This window comes from Lampris incognitus, chromosome 2 (genome assembly GCF_029633865.1).
Source record: "Lampris incognitus isolate fLamInc1 chromosome 2, fLamInc1.hap2, whole genome shotgun sequence".
Lineage (NCBI taxonomy): Eukaryota > Metazoa > Chordata > Actinopteri > Lampriformes > Lampridae > Lampris > Lampris incognitus.
Genome location: NC_079212.1, coordinates 49,117,903 through 49,133,878, shown reverse-complemented (window position 1 = coordinate 49,133,878; position 15,976 = coordinate 49,117,903). Strand labels below are relative to the sequence as shown.

The 15,976-nt window shown below is 47.8% G+C and overlaps 1 protein-coding gene across 1 annotated transcript in view; it reads right to left on the bottom strand.

The window, feature by feature from the left end:
• LOC130130256 (collagen alpha-1(XX) chain) overlaps nucleotides 1-7,677 on the bottom strand; it is a 151,982-nt gene extending 144,305 nt beyond the window's left edge. Inside the window, exons 1-3 of the mRNA XM_056299938.1 lie at nucleotides 7,236-7,677; nucleotides 5,141-5,275; nucleotides 2,956-3,060 (exon numbers count right to left, since the gene is read on the bottom strand). Coding sequence (XP_056155913.1) covers nucleotides 2,956-3,060; nucleotides 5,141-5,275; nucleotides 7,236-7,677 — 682 coding nt within the window. The remainder of the gene's footprint in view (nucleotides 1-2,955; nucleotides 3,061-5,140; nucleotides 5,276-7,235) is intronic.
• Nucleotides 7,678-15,976: the final 8,299 nt, after the last annotated feature.

Below are 15,976 nucleotides of genomic sequence, written 5' to 3'. Positions count from 1 at the left end.
CCTGTCCTTAGACCCTCGCATCGGATGAGGAACAACTCCCTAAAAAAAAAAAAAAAACCTTTAACAGGGAGAAAAAAAAAAGGAAGACACCTCAGAGGAGGGATCTCTCTCTCAAGGCGCACAACGTGCAATGGATGTTCAAGTGGTTTGAGCTTCATGCGTTTTTATGGATTGTCAGCTCAATGCACTGGAAACCACGTGTGTGGCCCCTGTCACATGGGTCTCACCGTCTTTATGCACCCTTAATCCGTCCTACCATCCCGGGCCCATATCAACATGCTCTCAGCTCAAGTAATAAAAATGGGTTTACTACCCCTTGAAACTGTTGTCATAGTGACTCCACTCACACAAGTGGTATCAACATGTAACGGCTGTCATTGTGATACAAGATGACAAACTTCATCTTATTTTGTCTTCATGCATGATCAATAATCCAAGTAAGGAAATCACAGGAAATTGAATCAGTTCATCTGGACACAACATTTATTGAGAGAAACGTTTCATCACTCATCTAAGTGACCTCTTCAGTCTCAACTGACTGCAGGTGTCCCCACCCTTATAAACAATACAGTGGCATAACGAAACCGATGATGGGTCTGTATTGTTTATAATGGTGGGGACACCTGCAGTCAGTTGAGACTGAAGAGGTCACTTAGATGAGTGATGAAACGTTTCTCTCTCAATAAATGGTGTGTCCAGATGAGCTGATTCACTTTTCTGTGATTGATCTTATTTCCAACTTAGAAATAAGCTCAACCACGGCATCCGAGTAGCATGGTGGCCTATTCTGTTGCCTACCAACACAGGGTTCGCCGGTTCAAATCCCCATGTCACCTCCGGCTTGGTTGGGCGTCCCTACAGACACAATTGGCCATGTCTGTAGGTGGGAAGCCGGATGTGGGTATGTGTCCTAGTCGCTGCACTAGCGCCTCCTCTGGTCGGTCAGGGCGCCTGTTTGAGGGGGACGGGTGAACTGGGGGAAACAGCGTGATGTCCCACGCACTACGCCCCCCTAGTGAAACTCCTCGCTGTCAGGTGAAAAGAAGTGGCTGGCGACTCCATCTGTATCGGAGGAGGCATGTGGTAGTCTGCAGCCCTCTCCAGATTGGCAAAGGGGGTGGAGCGGCGACTGGGATGGCTCGGAGAGTGGGGTAATTGGCCAAATACAACTGGGGAGAAAAGAAATGAGATCCACCAATATGCTAACACATCAGAATGTGTGGTGTGTGTGTGTATGAACACTGTGTAGCACAGATGTATGTACACAGGATATACATAAACTCGCAGTTTACACGAAGCTAGCTGCCTTCCGCAGCTACCTTGATGCCTAATAGGATCGCATGGCATAGGATTCCACCCCATTGCTGTCTACTGACAACAAACACCTGAATATGTAAAAGAATAATCATGGCAAACAGCTCTTACAGGCTAACAATAACACCCAATTACGGTTTAGATATGGTTGTAGTTCCCACTGCGATCACACCTTTATGAAAAAGGATCACACAGACTTCCATTACCAAAACAAAATTAATTGGAAAGGTGGTATCCAAGTACCGATGTCATGACAGACGTGTCTATGACAGCATGATAGCATTAGCAGAACGTAAAAGAAGGTTGGATAATACAAAGCTGAAATGAGCAGAGTCTGTCTCTTTTAATTAAGTGTTCTATTGGGACTTGAAAGGTCTTTGGTTGTACATTGGCACGACATTACAGATTTGTCTCGGTTGCCTTGGTTCTATCTTTTGATTTTCATAAATGTGCACTGGACGGTTTTAAATCATGACAATAATATAGTGTGAGTGTGGAATTCAGATGCCCGAACCATCTCAACTGGCTCCTTTTGACGTGAAGGAGCAGCGGCTCTACTCCGAGCTCTTCGTCCTATCTCTAAGCCTGAGCCCAGATGCCCCACGGAGGAAACTCATTTCAGCCGCTTGTATCCACGACCTCACCCTTTCAGTCACTACCCAGAGCTCATGACCATAGGTGAGGGTTGTAACGAAGACTGACTGGCAAATTGAGAGCTTTGCCTCCCGGCTCAGCTCCCTCTTCACCACAACGGTCCGGTACAACGTCCGCATTACTGCTGATGCTGCACCAATCCGCCTGTCAATCTCCCGCTCCATCCTACCCTCACTCGTGAACAAGACCCCAAGATACTTGAACTCCTTCACTTGAGGCAACAACTCATCCCCAACCTGGAGGGAGCAGGCCACCATTTCCAGTAGAGAACCATGGCCTCAGACTTGGAGGTGCAGACTCTCGTCCCGGCCATTTCACACGACGCTGTAAACCACTCCAGTGTGTGATGGAGGTCACGTTCTGATGAAGCCAACAGAAACCCCAGCATCTGCGAAGAGCAGAGATGCAATTCTGAGGTTCCCAAAATGGACACACTCCTCACCTTGGCTGCGCCTTGAGATCCTGTACATGAATATCACAAACAGAATCGGAGACAAGGGACAACCTTTGGGCGGAGTCCAACACCCACTGAAAACGTATTTGACTTTGTGCCAAGAATGCGGACACAGCTCTCACTTTGTTATACAAGGACCGGATGGCTTGTAGCAACTGCCTCGGTATCCTGTACTCCTGCAGTACCCCCAAAAGAGTGCACCGGGGTGCACAGTCGTAAGCCTTCCCTCAGTCCACAAAACACATATAGACTGAGTGGTCAAGCTCCCATGCCCCCTCAGCACTTCCACAAAGGTAAAGAGTTGGTCCATTGCTCCACGGCCAGGACGGAACCTGCATTGTTTCTCCTGGATCCGAGGTTCGACAATCGGTCGGAGCCTCCTTTAAATTAACATTTTTTCCACAGCTACTTTCAGGGCTACATTATAGAAATGAAAGATTCTGACCAGAGTCTCAAAAGGTAACACTTGCAGAAAAATCCATATGTGTGGTGTGGTGGTCATTTTTTCGTGAACACAGGCAAGGCCTTCTCACCTGAGATGGGTCTCACTCGGACCTTATAGGCCTGAACCGGTCCCTCAGCCTCCTTCCATTTCATCTGTAGCCTGTCCTCTGACAAGACTGTCAGCTTGAGACGACCTACATATATATATATATATATATATATATATATAGAGAGAGAGAGAGAGAGAGAGAGAGAGAGAGAGAGAGAGAGAGAGAGAGAGAGAGAGAGAGAGAGAGAGAGAGAGAGAGAGAGAGAGAGAGAGAGAGAGAGAGAGATGACAAAAAACAGGGTGAATAACAGTTGGAGATGTAAAATTTTCGTCAGCCTCACAGTTTTGGAAGAAGCCCTAACCCCCGGTACTTCCTCCTCCCCATACAAAATCAGCCTCTTGTTTTGCGCTCATCTACATAATTTCCGACAGGGGTGTCCTAACAAACCCTGTCTTTCACGTATCTGTCTTCCTGCTCTCTATCCACCCTTCTCTCTCTCCAGCTGCCCCTGCATTCATAAAGCCGGCCCTGTCCTCCGGCCCCAGGGGAAGAAATAGAGCAGGAAGCTGCTCTGGGGACGGAGGTGTCAGAGGTCAGCCGAAAGGAGGCTCACAGTGTTACAGTATGACATGGTTTTGTAGATACTGTGTGAAGGGGCAGGGGATGGCTGAAGGGCAAAGAGGGGGTGAACGGAAGCTATGAAGACAGAAGCGTGCAGGCATGTACAACACGAATCACATAACTTTGTCTCGGTCTCTCCCTGCTGACGTATGACCCACTGCACTCAACAGCACCATCTTTGACCAGTTTGTGTGTGTGTGTGTGTGTGTGTGTGTGTGTGTGTGTGTGTGTGTGTGTGTGTGTGTGTGTGTGTGTGTGTGTGTGTGTGTGTGTGTGTGTAAGTCTGTCTCTATATGTCTGTGTGTGTGCCTGCGCTGGGCCAAGGGCCACCAAAGGGCCGCCGTCCTATTGGGTGCTTGGCAGTGGATCAGATAGGGCCTGTTGGGATTTGGAGAGAGTGAGGTCAAGGCCTCGTTCACCCACTTGCAACAACAGCAGGCGCTATGCCAAACACACAGGAAGATAGACAGACAGACACACACACACACACACACGCATGCATGCATGCACATGTGGTCATGAAGCACATGTCCTCCCTGTTTTGCTGGCTTGTTGGAAACTAGCAGAATCTTTACTGCCCTGCTCTACAGCCATTTCGGAAACGCAGGAGACATTTTCAGGCACCATGTTCCCCGCCTTTTGTAACTACGGTATCTGCAACTGTCACGAAGCCCAAGTGTTCGTGACATCTTTCTTACGTTCAAACAATAACAATGATAATTATTTAATGGTTTTCTCTTGCTAAGTAACAACTCCGGTACCATACGAGGAGTTATGTTTGAGCACTTCATCGATGTTGACAGATGCCAGGTCAAAAGGTCTCAAAAGACCATAGTTTTTCAATAAGTCAATCAGAACTCGGACTCAACGTTATGCAAATCATCAAAAATGATCAGCGATCCCCTCGTGTAAAACTATGCTTCTGACACTGGCCACTATGCCACTGTCTACGCCGTGAAATCACTAGAGAGGAAATGACATGGTCATGACAGGAGGTGCTGGCATTGAGTTGTGAGATGATCTCGTTATGAGAAGATGCTGAAGATGCTAAGATTTTCATTGGGAGTGATGAAGGAGGACAGGATTAGGAACGAGTGTATTAGAGGGACAGCTCAGGTTGGATGGTTTGGAGACAAAGCAAGAGAGGTGAGATTGAGATGGTTTGGACATGTGTGGAGAAGAGATGCTGGGTACATTGGGAGAAGGATGCTGAATATGGAGCTGCCAGGGAAGAGGAGAAGAGGAAGGTTTATGGATGTGGTGAGGGAGGACATGCAGGTGGCTGGTGTGACAGAGGAGGATGCAGAGGACAGGACGAGATGGAAACGGATGATCCGCTGTGGCGCCCCCTAACGGGAGCAGCCAAAAGTAGGAGTAGTAGTGGTAGTAGTAGATTGTTATGAGAGGATACAATAGTGGTTATGAGTTATGACAAAACTACAGTAGCTCAATGCAGGCCATCTGAGTGTCAGGTAATTGGAATGCTACCTGTCAATGTTGTGGCCTGTCTGAATTAAAAAGTCATGAAATCGCATCAACCTCTCAGTGAGTGTTTGTTTGGATGACCGTGAAGATGTTGTATTGGTCAGGAAGGGTGTAGTACCTTGACCATGGACGCCTGCAGCCAGAATCCCAAGCAGAGTAACAAGGCAGGAGAGCATTGGTGATGATGATGAGGATGATGATGAGGATGATGACAATGATGAGTAGGGGCTGGACTCTGGAACACAGATAATCACTGAAAGTTATGACTGTATGCAGTCTTTCCTAGCATGTCCTTCATGGTTTCTGTTCCAGTTTGGGTGGTGTATCGGTTGATCACAGTTAGGGCTCCACTACAGATGAAGTAGCTACCACAGTTACGCCCCTTTTCCACTACATGGTACTGGCTCGACTCAACTTGACTCGCAGAGTGTCGTTTTCCATTCCCGTAACAGTACCCCCCCCCTCTGCATTGATTTTGGTACCCACTCCGGTTGTTTTGGAACCTCGACAAAGGTGGTACCAGAAAAGTGGTAACAGATACCAGAATGTCGGCACTTTCCAGTAATGGAAAATGAACAAGTCGAGTTCAGTTGAGCCGGTACCATGTAGTGGAAAAGGGGCATTAGACTCCTGATGATGAAAGGAATAAGATGGAACATTCTACATTATAAAACATCAGCAGTTTACAGGTTCGGTTTTAGTGGACAACAAGGAGTGTTTAACTCCAAATTGCAATTTCAAAGTCAAGGTCAAGTCACAGTCAACGTCATTGTCATTGTCAACTCTGCCAAATGAACAGGACATGTAGAGCAGCGTTTCCCAACCCAGTCCTCAAGGACCCCCTATCCTCCACATTTTCATTGTAACCCTGCATAGGTATCCCTGCTTGTACTTCCGTCTCACAGCACTTAATTATGCAAGGTGTGCAACATCTGACAGAATTCATTGCTCATTGGTTGAACAACTACAAACAGGTACCTATTCAGGGTTGCAAAGGAAATCTGCAGGATAGGGGGTCCTTGAGGACTGGGCTGGAAAACACGGATGTAGAGGACCGTAATGCAGTTTCTCTGACCCCGATATAGGCACATACAAGTACTGAAACAGAACAACGGGTTTAAAGATACTAGGATATGGGGCGTCCGGGTAGCATAGCGGTCTATTCCGTTGCCTACCAACACGGGGATCGGCACTTCAAGTCCCTGTGTTGCCTCCGGCTTGGTGGGGCGTCCCTACAGACACAATTGGCCGTGTCTGCGGGTGGGAAGCTGGATGTGGGTATGTGTCCTGGTCGCTGCACTAGCGCCTCCTCTGACCGGTCAGGGCGCCTGTTCAGGGGGGAGGGGGAACTGGGGGGGGAACAGCGGGATCCTCCCACGCGCTACGTCCCCCTGGTGAAACTCCTCACTGTCATGTGAAAAGAAGCGGCTGGTGACTCCACATGTATGGGAGGAGGCATGCGGTAGTCTGCAGAGGAGCAGCAGAGGGGGTGGAGCAGCGACCGGGACGGCTCGGAAGAGTGGGGTAATTGGCCGAGTACAGCCGGGGAGAAAAACAGGGAAAAATCAACAAAACAAAAAAAAGAATGAAAGAAAGAAAAAAATACTAGGATAAAAAAAGATACTAAAAATACTAAGAATTTAAATATTATAAGATAAGCTGGGGGTCGGTAGGGACAGTAACAACCCACAGACAAAGAAGAAGAAACTTTATTTTGTCATTGTATTCTTACAATGATATTTGTCTTCTGCATTTAAGCCATCTTATTTTGTAGGAGCAGTGGGCAGCTGCAGCGCCAGGGGACCAACTCCAGTTCTTCTTTCCATTGCCTTGCTCAGGGGCACAGGCAGGAGTATTAACCCTAACATGCATGCCTTTTTGATGGCGGGAGGAAACCGGAGCACCCGGAGGAAACCCACGCAGACACGGGGAGAACATGCAAACTCCACACAGAAAGGACCTGGGACGGTCTGTGGTTCGAACCCAGGACCTTCTTGCTGTGAGGCAACGGTGCTAACGACTGGACCACCATGCCACTCAAGAACAAAAAGTGTTAACAGGATGTGCAAGTCATCCACAGGTAAGTAGCAGCAGTTTTGGAGTAGTATTCTGTACAAAGTGGCTGGTGCTGAGTATAGGTGTGTGTGTGTGTGTGTGTGTGTGTGTGTGTGTGTGTGTGTGTGTGTGTGTGGTGGTGGTGGTGGTGGGGTTACAATCCAGACTTCCTGCAAGCAGAGAGTTCAGCATCCTGACAGCGTGATGGATGAAGCTGTTACCCAGTTTGATGGAGCAGGCTCGGAGGCTTCGGTATCTTCTCCCAGATGGCAGGAGACTGAAGAGGCCATATGAGGGATGGGGGGGGGGGTCACTCGCAAGGCTGGTTGCTTTGCGGGCTAGGCAGGCGATGTAAATGTCCAGGTGGGAGGGGAGCGAGGCACCAATGAGCGTCCCAGCCATGTTCACTATGTGCTGCAGGGTGAAGTGGTTGGAGGCTGTGCGGCCCACAGCGATGCAGCTGGTCAGAGGGCTGCCGATGACGCCTCGGTGGGAGCAGCGCATGACGAGCGCCGGGCTGTCGCCCTCTTTAGCTTCCAGAGGAAGTAAAGACACTGCTGGGCTTTCTTGGCCAGTGATGCCGTTATTATTTAAATCCATTTTGGGGGGAAAAAATGTCTGAAATTCTCCAGTCCATCCATTATCCAAACCGCTTATCCTGCTCTCAGGGCTGCGGGTATGCTGGAGCCTGTCCCAGCAGCCAGTGGGCAGCAGGCGGGGAGACACCCTGGACAGGCTGCCAGGTCATCACAGGGCCTTCCGTAGTCCAGTCTATGTCATTTCAGAGTCTATGTCATTTCTATGTAAATTCTCCAGTCCATATATCATAAACAAATGAGTTTCTATCCTCAAAATGTAACTATCATATGGACAGAGGTTTTAGGATACCTCTGATAACAGTAACCCATGATGTGTTTTAAATTCCTACTGACAATACCTAGTTCAGTCGGGTGTCTGTTGTTTCTGATATTGGCTATGAATGATCTTGGATTGAAGCTCTTCATGTCATGTGTTGGTAATTTTCTTTTTCTGTTAGTGGTATCACAATCATGTGGTGTGAATGGAAACCAAATGGACAGTATTTGTGAGCAGTGGTCCACAGTAACTGGACTGATAAATGACAACAATGAAGATGCTACAGGAAGGGGGTGAGGGACCTATCCACATCAGGGATCAGGAATCAGGAACACTTTGTCATTTCATTTCACCTCATGTACTTGTGCACATGAAATGAAACGAAATGCCATTTCCCCCAGCCCACAGCAGTACAACACAAAGACAAAAACACATCCAAAAACGACAAGAACACACATATTCTAACTCACACATATATCTAAACTAAAAAAAAATCACTGTCCAAGGGAACGAACGCAAGCCAGGATGACTATCGAACCACCGGGTCTGCATGAGCTAGCAGCTAGCCTAGCTCGCCCCGCTTCCGCGTCGTCAGACTGCCCTTGGTGTTTCCTCCGTGAGTGCAGCTCCAGGCTGGGGCCGCGGTCTCTTTGGCAACTGGACAAAGCGGACCAAGCTCTCCCAGCTGATCCAGGGCCAGCTCTCCCAGCCAGACACCCTCGACACACCTCCCAGCACTCCACATGACGATATAAAAAAGACACCACAGTCCACACCAGGTGAGGCCGCCTCCAGACCGCCCTCGGTGTTATCGGAACTGCCGGTCTGCATGGGCTAGCAGTTAGCTTAGCCTGCCCCACTTCCACATCCTGTCAGACCGCCCTCGGTGTTACCTCCTCATGCGCAGCTCCTGGCAGGGCCGTGGTCCCTGGGCCCACAGTGCAGCAGAGCAGGCTCTCCCAGCCGATGCTGCGCCAGCTCTCCCAGCCGTCAAACGGAGACACAACTTAAGACGCAGACGTGGACAAAGACACTGCATGGACAGTACTGGGTGAGGCCGCCGCAAATATGAATTCACGCCACCATCTTCCCACACCAGAAGTAGAAGAGGTGGTGTCAAGACAACAACCTCTCTCTGAATGTTGAGAAAACAGAGGAGATAACTGTTGATTTTAGGAGCTCCAAAACGGTTCAGAAGCCAGTTTACATCAACAGCGTCCCTGTTGAAACTGTGAAGAGCTTCAGATTTTTAGGCATTCAGATCTCAAACTCCCTCTCCTGGTCTCTAAACACCAGTTGTATCACTAAGAAGACACAACAGAGACTATACTTTCTGAGATGTCTTAAACAATTCAGAAAGTCAACAAAACCCTGATCAGTTTCTACCAGACCACCATAGAGAGCACCCTTACTGGAAGCATACTGGTGTGGCTTGGCAACCTGACTGAACAGGAGCACAACAACCGAGAAGGATAGTAAAAAAAAATGGCTTCAGACATCATAGGAGCAGCACTGCCACAGCTTCAGGACACGTACACCACCCGTTGCAGAAGGAAGGCCCAAAGTATGACGGAGGACACCATCCACCCAGCACATGGTCTGCTCTCCTGATTCCCTTGGGACAACACTTACAGAGCACCAGCGCTCCGACCAGCCGCCTCACACAGGTTTTACCCCCAGGAGGTCAGAGTAACAAACCTCTCACCACTTCAGCAATTTATTATTTCTTATTTATTGTTTTTTTATTTATTAATTATTTGCTTATATAGTTTTAAGGGCTGAGAGAGCCAGGCACATGCATGTCATTGCATCTGAGGGCACCAGGTACTTTTTACATGTATATGATTTGGAAATTAAGAAAGAAAAACAAAGCACAGTAAAATTAAAGAGAGAGAGAGAGAGAGAGAGGAAAGCGAGAGAGAGAGAGAGAGAGAGAGAGAGAGAGAGAGAGAGAGAGAGAGAGAGAGAGAGAGAGAGAGAGAGAGAGAGAGAGAGAGAGAGAGAGAGAGAGAGAGAGAGAGAGAGAGAGAGAGAGAGAGAGAGAGAGAGAGAGAGAGAGAGAGAGAGAGAGATGGAAACACCACATTTTTGAACAGCAGTCACAAAAAGGGCTGCGACTCTTTTTTTTCCCACGGGAACCCTTTTTATGACGGACCCGGAGCACAGGTGCTGCACCGCTCTCCTCCATTAGAAGGCCATCAGAGTTCACAGGTAATGACACACACCGCGCTGTAATATCGCCACCCACAAACCACCTCACGAGGCCGTAACACACACACACACACACACACACACACACACACACACACACACACACACACACACACACACACACACACACACACACACACACACACACACACACACACACACACAGGAGCGTTTCCAGGATTTGAGGACATTCAGGGCTTAGCCCGGACTTCTGTAGAGGGGTCTGGGGGGCGTCCTGCCCTGGAACTTTTTTTTTGATAAAGTTCTATTTTGATGCTTTTTTATGCACTCTGGCACCTTATTTACATTCAAAGTGCATGGCTTAAGCATTGAAAAATTCAAATGTGCCCCTCAAAAACTGTTATTTTACTCTCCAGATTATTTATGAATCGTCCATCCATCCATCCATTATCCAAACCGCTTATCCTTACCCAGGGTGGCGGGGATGCCGGAGCCTATCCCAGCAGTCGCGGGGAGACGCCCTGGACAGGCCGCCTAAACCATCACAGGGCTTACTAAAGGATAACCACTAGGCTTTATAACGCTACTAGAAGAACCCTGCTACACTGTAGCGGTTTGGTTATCCACCAGTCTAAATCTCCCTCCTCTTCACCCTGCCAGCTAACCGCCTTCCCCCTAAACCTAAACCCCCCCCCCCACTCCAACTCCCTCCCCCCAAATGCTCAGAATCATCTGAAATGCCGAGAAAAATTGTTTTTAGCCATTTTCAGAAAATGCATATTTTGCATAATTACGCACATTATAATTATTTTAATTTTCTGGTCCTCTCTGGAACAATACCTACCACCTCCAAAAAAATTAGGATCATAAGTGCATTTTTGCAAAAATGCATATATTTTGCATAATGCCAAAACATTTCTGAAGTCCCAGAAAATTTTTTTTATATAGGTGAAAAAATCAAAGATGCTCAGAATCATCTGAAATGCCGAGAAAAGTGGTTTTTATCCATTTTTAGAAAAAATGCATATTTTGCATATTTATGCATAATTATGCACAATTTTAATTTTCTGGGATTTTTCCCTTACTCTCTGAGACAATACCTACCCCCTCCAAAAAGAATTAGGATCGTAAATGCTTTAGTTTTCGGTCCCGCTATCTACACTAACTAACACCACACACACACACTAACACCACACACACTAACACCACACACACACACATTCCGAAAATATATGAGTAGATAGATATCTACAAACACGGAGTACTTTCCAGAACAAAATAAAAGGAAAAGGGGTGGACGGCGAGTTTCGGACTAATAAACAACCCAAATCGGCCTCAAATATCGGCTATCGGCCTCAATAACTTACCAATAGTCGGTATTGTATCGGACCTGAAGAAGAACCGTATCGGTCGACCCCTAATTTATACACCCATCAACTCAGTGTTGAGATGAGTGACAGGGGGGCTTTTCCGTAGTGAACCAACCCGGTGAAGAACAAAAACGATTAAAAATTGAGACCTTTTTAATTATAAATGGTGATGAGTAAAATATTAGTAGTGTAACCGGTTATTTTCTTGCCCGGTGCAGGATTCGATACGGGTGTACTGTACCACAAGGCGACGTCACTAACCGCTCGGCTAAAAGGCTCAGACCTGTTAGCTGGGGGCTAACGTGTCTTATTAGTAGTTTACAGTAGTTATTAGTAATTAGTATGAATGAGTCGTTACCGTTGTAAACTACTAATAAGACACGTTAGCCCCTAGCTAACGGGTCTGACCCCTTTAGACGAGCGGTTAGTGACGTCGCCTTGTGGTGCAGTACAGCCGTATCGAATCCCGCACCGGGCAAAAAAAATAACCGGTTACATTATTATTATTATTATTATAGGCTTAAATTTAAAAATATATTCGGGGCTTAAGCCCCGGCAAAATGACCTGGCGACGCCAATGCGCGCGTCAGAGCGTCAGAGCTGCAGAGCTGTCCACCTGCGTCATAGTGATGTCGTATAGTCGTATATATGTCGTGAATATGTCGTATATAGTCGTATATATGTCGTGAATATGTCGTATATAGTGCGTGATAGTGATGCAGCGTTGGTTTATTCGTTCATTTGGTCATCTCAAAGTGTCCTTTATTTCTGCTCTCAACGTAACCGACTCCTGGATGAGAGCGTTTTACTTCTATCACATTAAGTTATAACCTGTAAGCTACATGCTTACACCATGGCCTTAAATGTGACTTATAACCTTTGCTGCGCCACCATCATCCCCCCCCCCTTTTTTTTTTCCTCCCCAATTGTATCCGGCCACTTATCATACTCTTCCGGTCGCTGCTCCACCCCCCTCTGCCGATCCGGGGAGGGCTGCAGACTACCACGTGCCTCCTCCCATACACGTGGAGTCGCCAGCCGCTTCTTTTCACCTGACAGTGAGGAGTTTCGCCAGGGGGACGTAGCACGTGGGAGGATCACGCTATTCCACCCAGTTCCCCCTCCCCGTCAAACACGCGCCCCCACCGACCGGAGGAGGCGCTAGTGCAGCGATCAGGACACATACCCACATCCGGCTTCCCATCCGCAGACACGGCCAATTGTGTCTGTAAGGACGCCCGACCAAGCCGGAGGTAACAAGGGGATTCGAACCGGCGATCCCTGTGTTGGTTGGCAACGGAATAGACCGCCACGCTGCCCGGACGCCCAACCATCATTCTTTTTCATTTGAAACTCTACGTCGCCTGCTGCAGAACTTCTCATCCAGAGTGATACGTATGTATGCAGTACATGTATTTCATAGGTATCATAATCTATGTGATAGCCTTTGCCATGTGACATATGAGCTTTTTCTAACCTTTTGGGTTTGCTGAGTAGATAATCAAGTTGCGTAGTTTGAAAGAGAAGGTAGGGTCAGTCGTCACAGATTACCACCGTGTGTGGGACACATCTGTTAGAGCAGTGTTTCTCAACCCAGTCTTCAAGGACCCCCTGTCCTGCAGATTTTCTTTGCAAACCTGAATAGGTACCTGTTTGTAGTTATTCAACCAATCAGCAATGAATGACAGAGTTTGCACACCTTGCATAATTAAGTGTTATGAGGTCATTGGTTGAGTAAGTACAAGCAGGGCTACCTATGCAGGGTTACATTGAAAATCTGCAGGATAGGGGGTCCTTGAGGACTGGGTTGAGAAACACTGTGTTAGAAGACCAGATGGAGACAGGCCTGTGCTTGGAGGATGCTCGACCAAAAAAGGTTGAAAACCTGTATTCATTTATCAACTATTCAAATGTCTTCTAATGATCTGGCACAAAATAAAGACAAACTGTGGTTGCATTTGACTTCTAACATCCGTCCATCAATTCATTATCCAAACCGCTTATCCTGCTCTCAGGGTCACGGGTGCTGGAGCCTATCCCAGCAGTCATCGGGCGGCAGATGGGGAGACACCCTGGACAGGCCGCCAGTCCATCACAGGGCCCACACACATTCACACCTTTTGGTGCTCTCCACACCTGGTGCCACAATCTTCTTAGTGGCCCTAATCGTCCCTGTTTTAGGGTGGTTTGGTGACGTGTTGGGTAAATGGTCGTCTTCTTGTCATGCTCCCCCAACGCCTGCCGCAGGGTGATGATCTGGATGCACTCCTCTCCAGTCAAGGCGAGACGGTGGTCTCGCTTCTAACATATAACATCAAATTAAAAATATCAAATCTCTGAAATGTGTTGCTTGGGAAGTGCTGCACGAGTCAAAAATGCATAGCTCTTCAGACATCAGCGGGAAACAAAAACACTCCAACATTTCTTCTGTAAATGAATTAAAACATTCACTGAAGAAGGGAATTTCAACAAAGGTGCAATTAAGACCTTACAGCGGCCCAGAAATCCCACCATATAGTTCATAGATGTTTGGCTAAGAGGGCACAGCAATAAGAAAAGTGACTTTAGGCTATATTTCAGGTCATTCAGGAGAGTACAGGTCACCGGGGTCACCAATTCATTGAGTAAGGTATTCATCACCATCGGCGATCACTCGGGGTCGAGTATGACCGTCCTCCCTCTGGGTCCCTCTGGGTCTTCAGGTGGGCGTAGAGGCCAATCCGGGAGCCTTATAATGGGAGGACACCTGCGCGTGAAAGCTTTGTACGTGGAGTGGCTGATGCGCCTGCAGCCACCACATGGTCCTTGGCAGGGGGTGGCCAGAGTCCAATGGCATGGAGAACCAAGATGATTGGGGACCACCCTCTGTTGCAGCCTTCATCCGCCTTCACTGCCGTTGTGACCTGGAGACATCTTCCACCAGTTCCGCCGCTGAGGTCTTTGTTGGATCGTGCCTCGTCTGGAAACTTCCCCTTGGGTGACCCTACCAGGAGCCAAGCTCTGGACGGCACAGCTCTTGGGATCATTGGTACAAACCAGCTTCTCCACCATGGCAAGGTGGCGATCCAGGAGAAGTGTACGGTATTGAGCGGTCAGTAAATAAGCTACGGTTGAGCTGTGAGTTCCACAGAGCCATTTTGTGAGGTGAGGAAGGTTGTTATGATACATTCCTCGTCCACAGCACAACACTTCACCCATCCACATTGTTAAATAGCTGATTGCAGGTCTCCACTGAAAGCTGTCATTGTTTTAACTCACGTCATACGTTATAAAACTCAAGACATTTCCACATGTGTTATGTAATTCCTCATAACTCTGACACTATTACATACATCTAAACCCAACAAGACTATGTGATGTACACCCATCATTTATGACATGACCGGCTCTCTCATCCTTTCCTTCGTCTCATGCGTGGAACATGCAGCTGCTTGCCTGATTGCTGTAAAGTCTTGAGTTTACACCTCAGTCGTATATCATGCACGCCTGACTGTCTGTAGGACACGGGGGGGGGGGGGGGAACGAGTACAGTGTCTGCAGTGACTGCTGATCTACATGTCTGCAGGCCAGAGGGTCTTCCTTCTTGTGCGGGCCCCTTTAAATTATCCGGGCCCATGACAATCCGCTGCAACAACAGCCGACCGAGTGCAAAAAACAAAGATTCGCCTAATTGCATGAACGACACTACGCACCTGACAAAACCTGAGGAAAAAACTTGTTATCTAACCCCCCCCTTTTCTTTTTTTAACTTAACAAGATATGGTTCTTGGAGTCAGGTTATAGAACCCGGGGAAACTGTCTGATACGCTGTCCAGCACTTATCCTGGTCCCATCAATGACTGCGTTTACATGCAGAGTTAAGTCTAGGCCATGTAATTGTACTACTGTCGTTGTCCCAGTATACAAGAACCGGGGGAGAATCGATTTATTGACGGAAGTATGTCCGACCGCGGTACGGTAGGTAGCGATATCCCCCCCTTTCAGCTGCTACTGGACCGCATAAATATGGCGCATGCGCAGAACGCCTGGGCCAGTTCAGGGCCGATTGAAGCGTGTACATGCCAGAGTAAATCCATCCCCAACCGTGTCATCTAGGTGTGTTAGTGCGACTTCGAGAAATTCGATTTAGTACGATTTCAGTCGGACCAACGCGTTTACATGTATTTTAAAAGTCCAGTTTTAGTCGGACTAACACAATAAATCCACTTTTCTAACATCACGTCAACGTACCGATGTTGATGCACCCTCGCCCAGTGTGGGCTCATCACTTTGTCACCTTCAGAAGAACCAACACGGTCTCAATTCAGACCCGGTGTTTATGATGTAGCTTTATCAGCTTACCTCACGGGGAAAACACGACACCCCCCACTACACCACCTGAACCCCGATACGCTCCTGAGGTCACCCAGGTGCTGATGATGATGGGATCGAGGAAAAATGCGTAGCCCCTGGATATCTGTTTTTTATCTCGGTCATGTCACAGAAATGGAAACCTCATAACT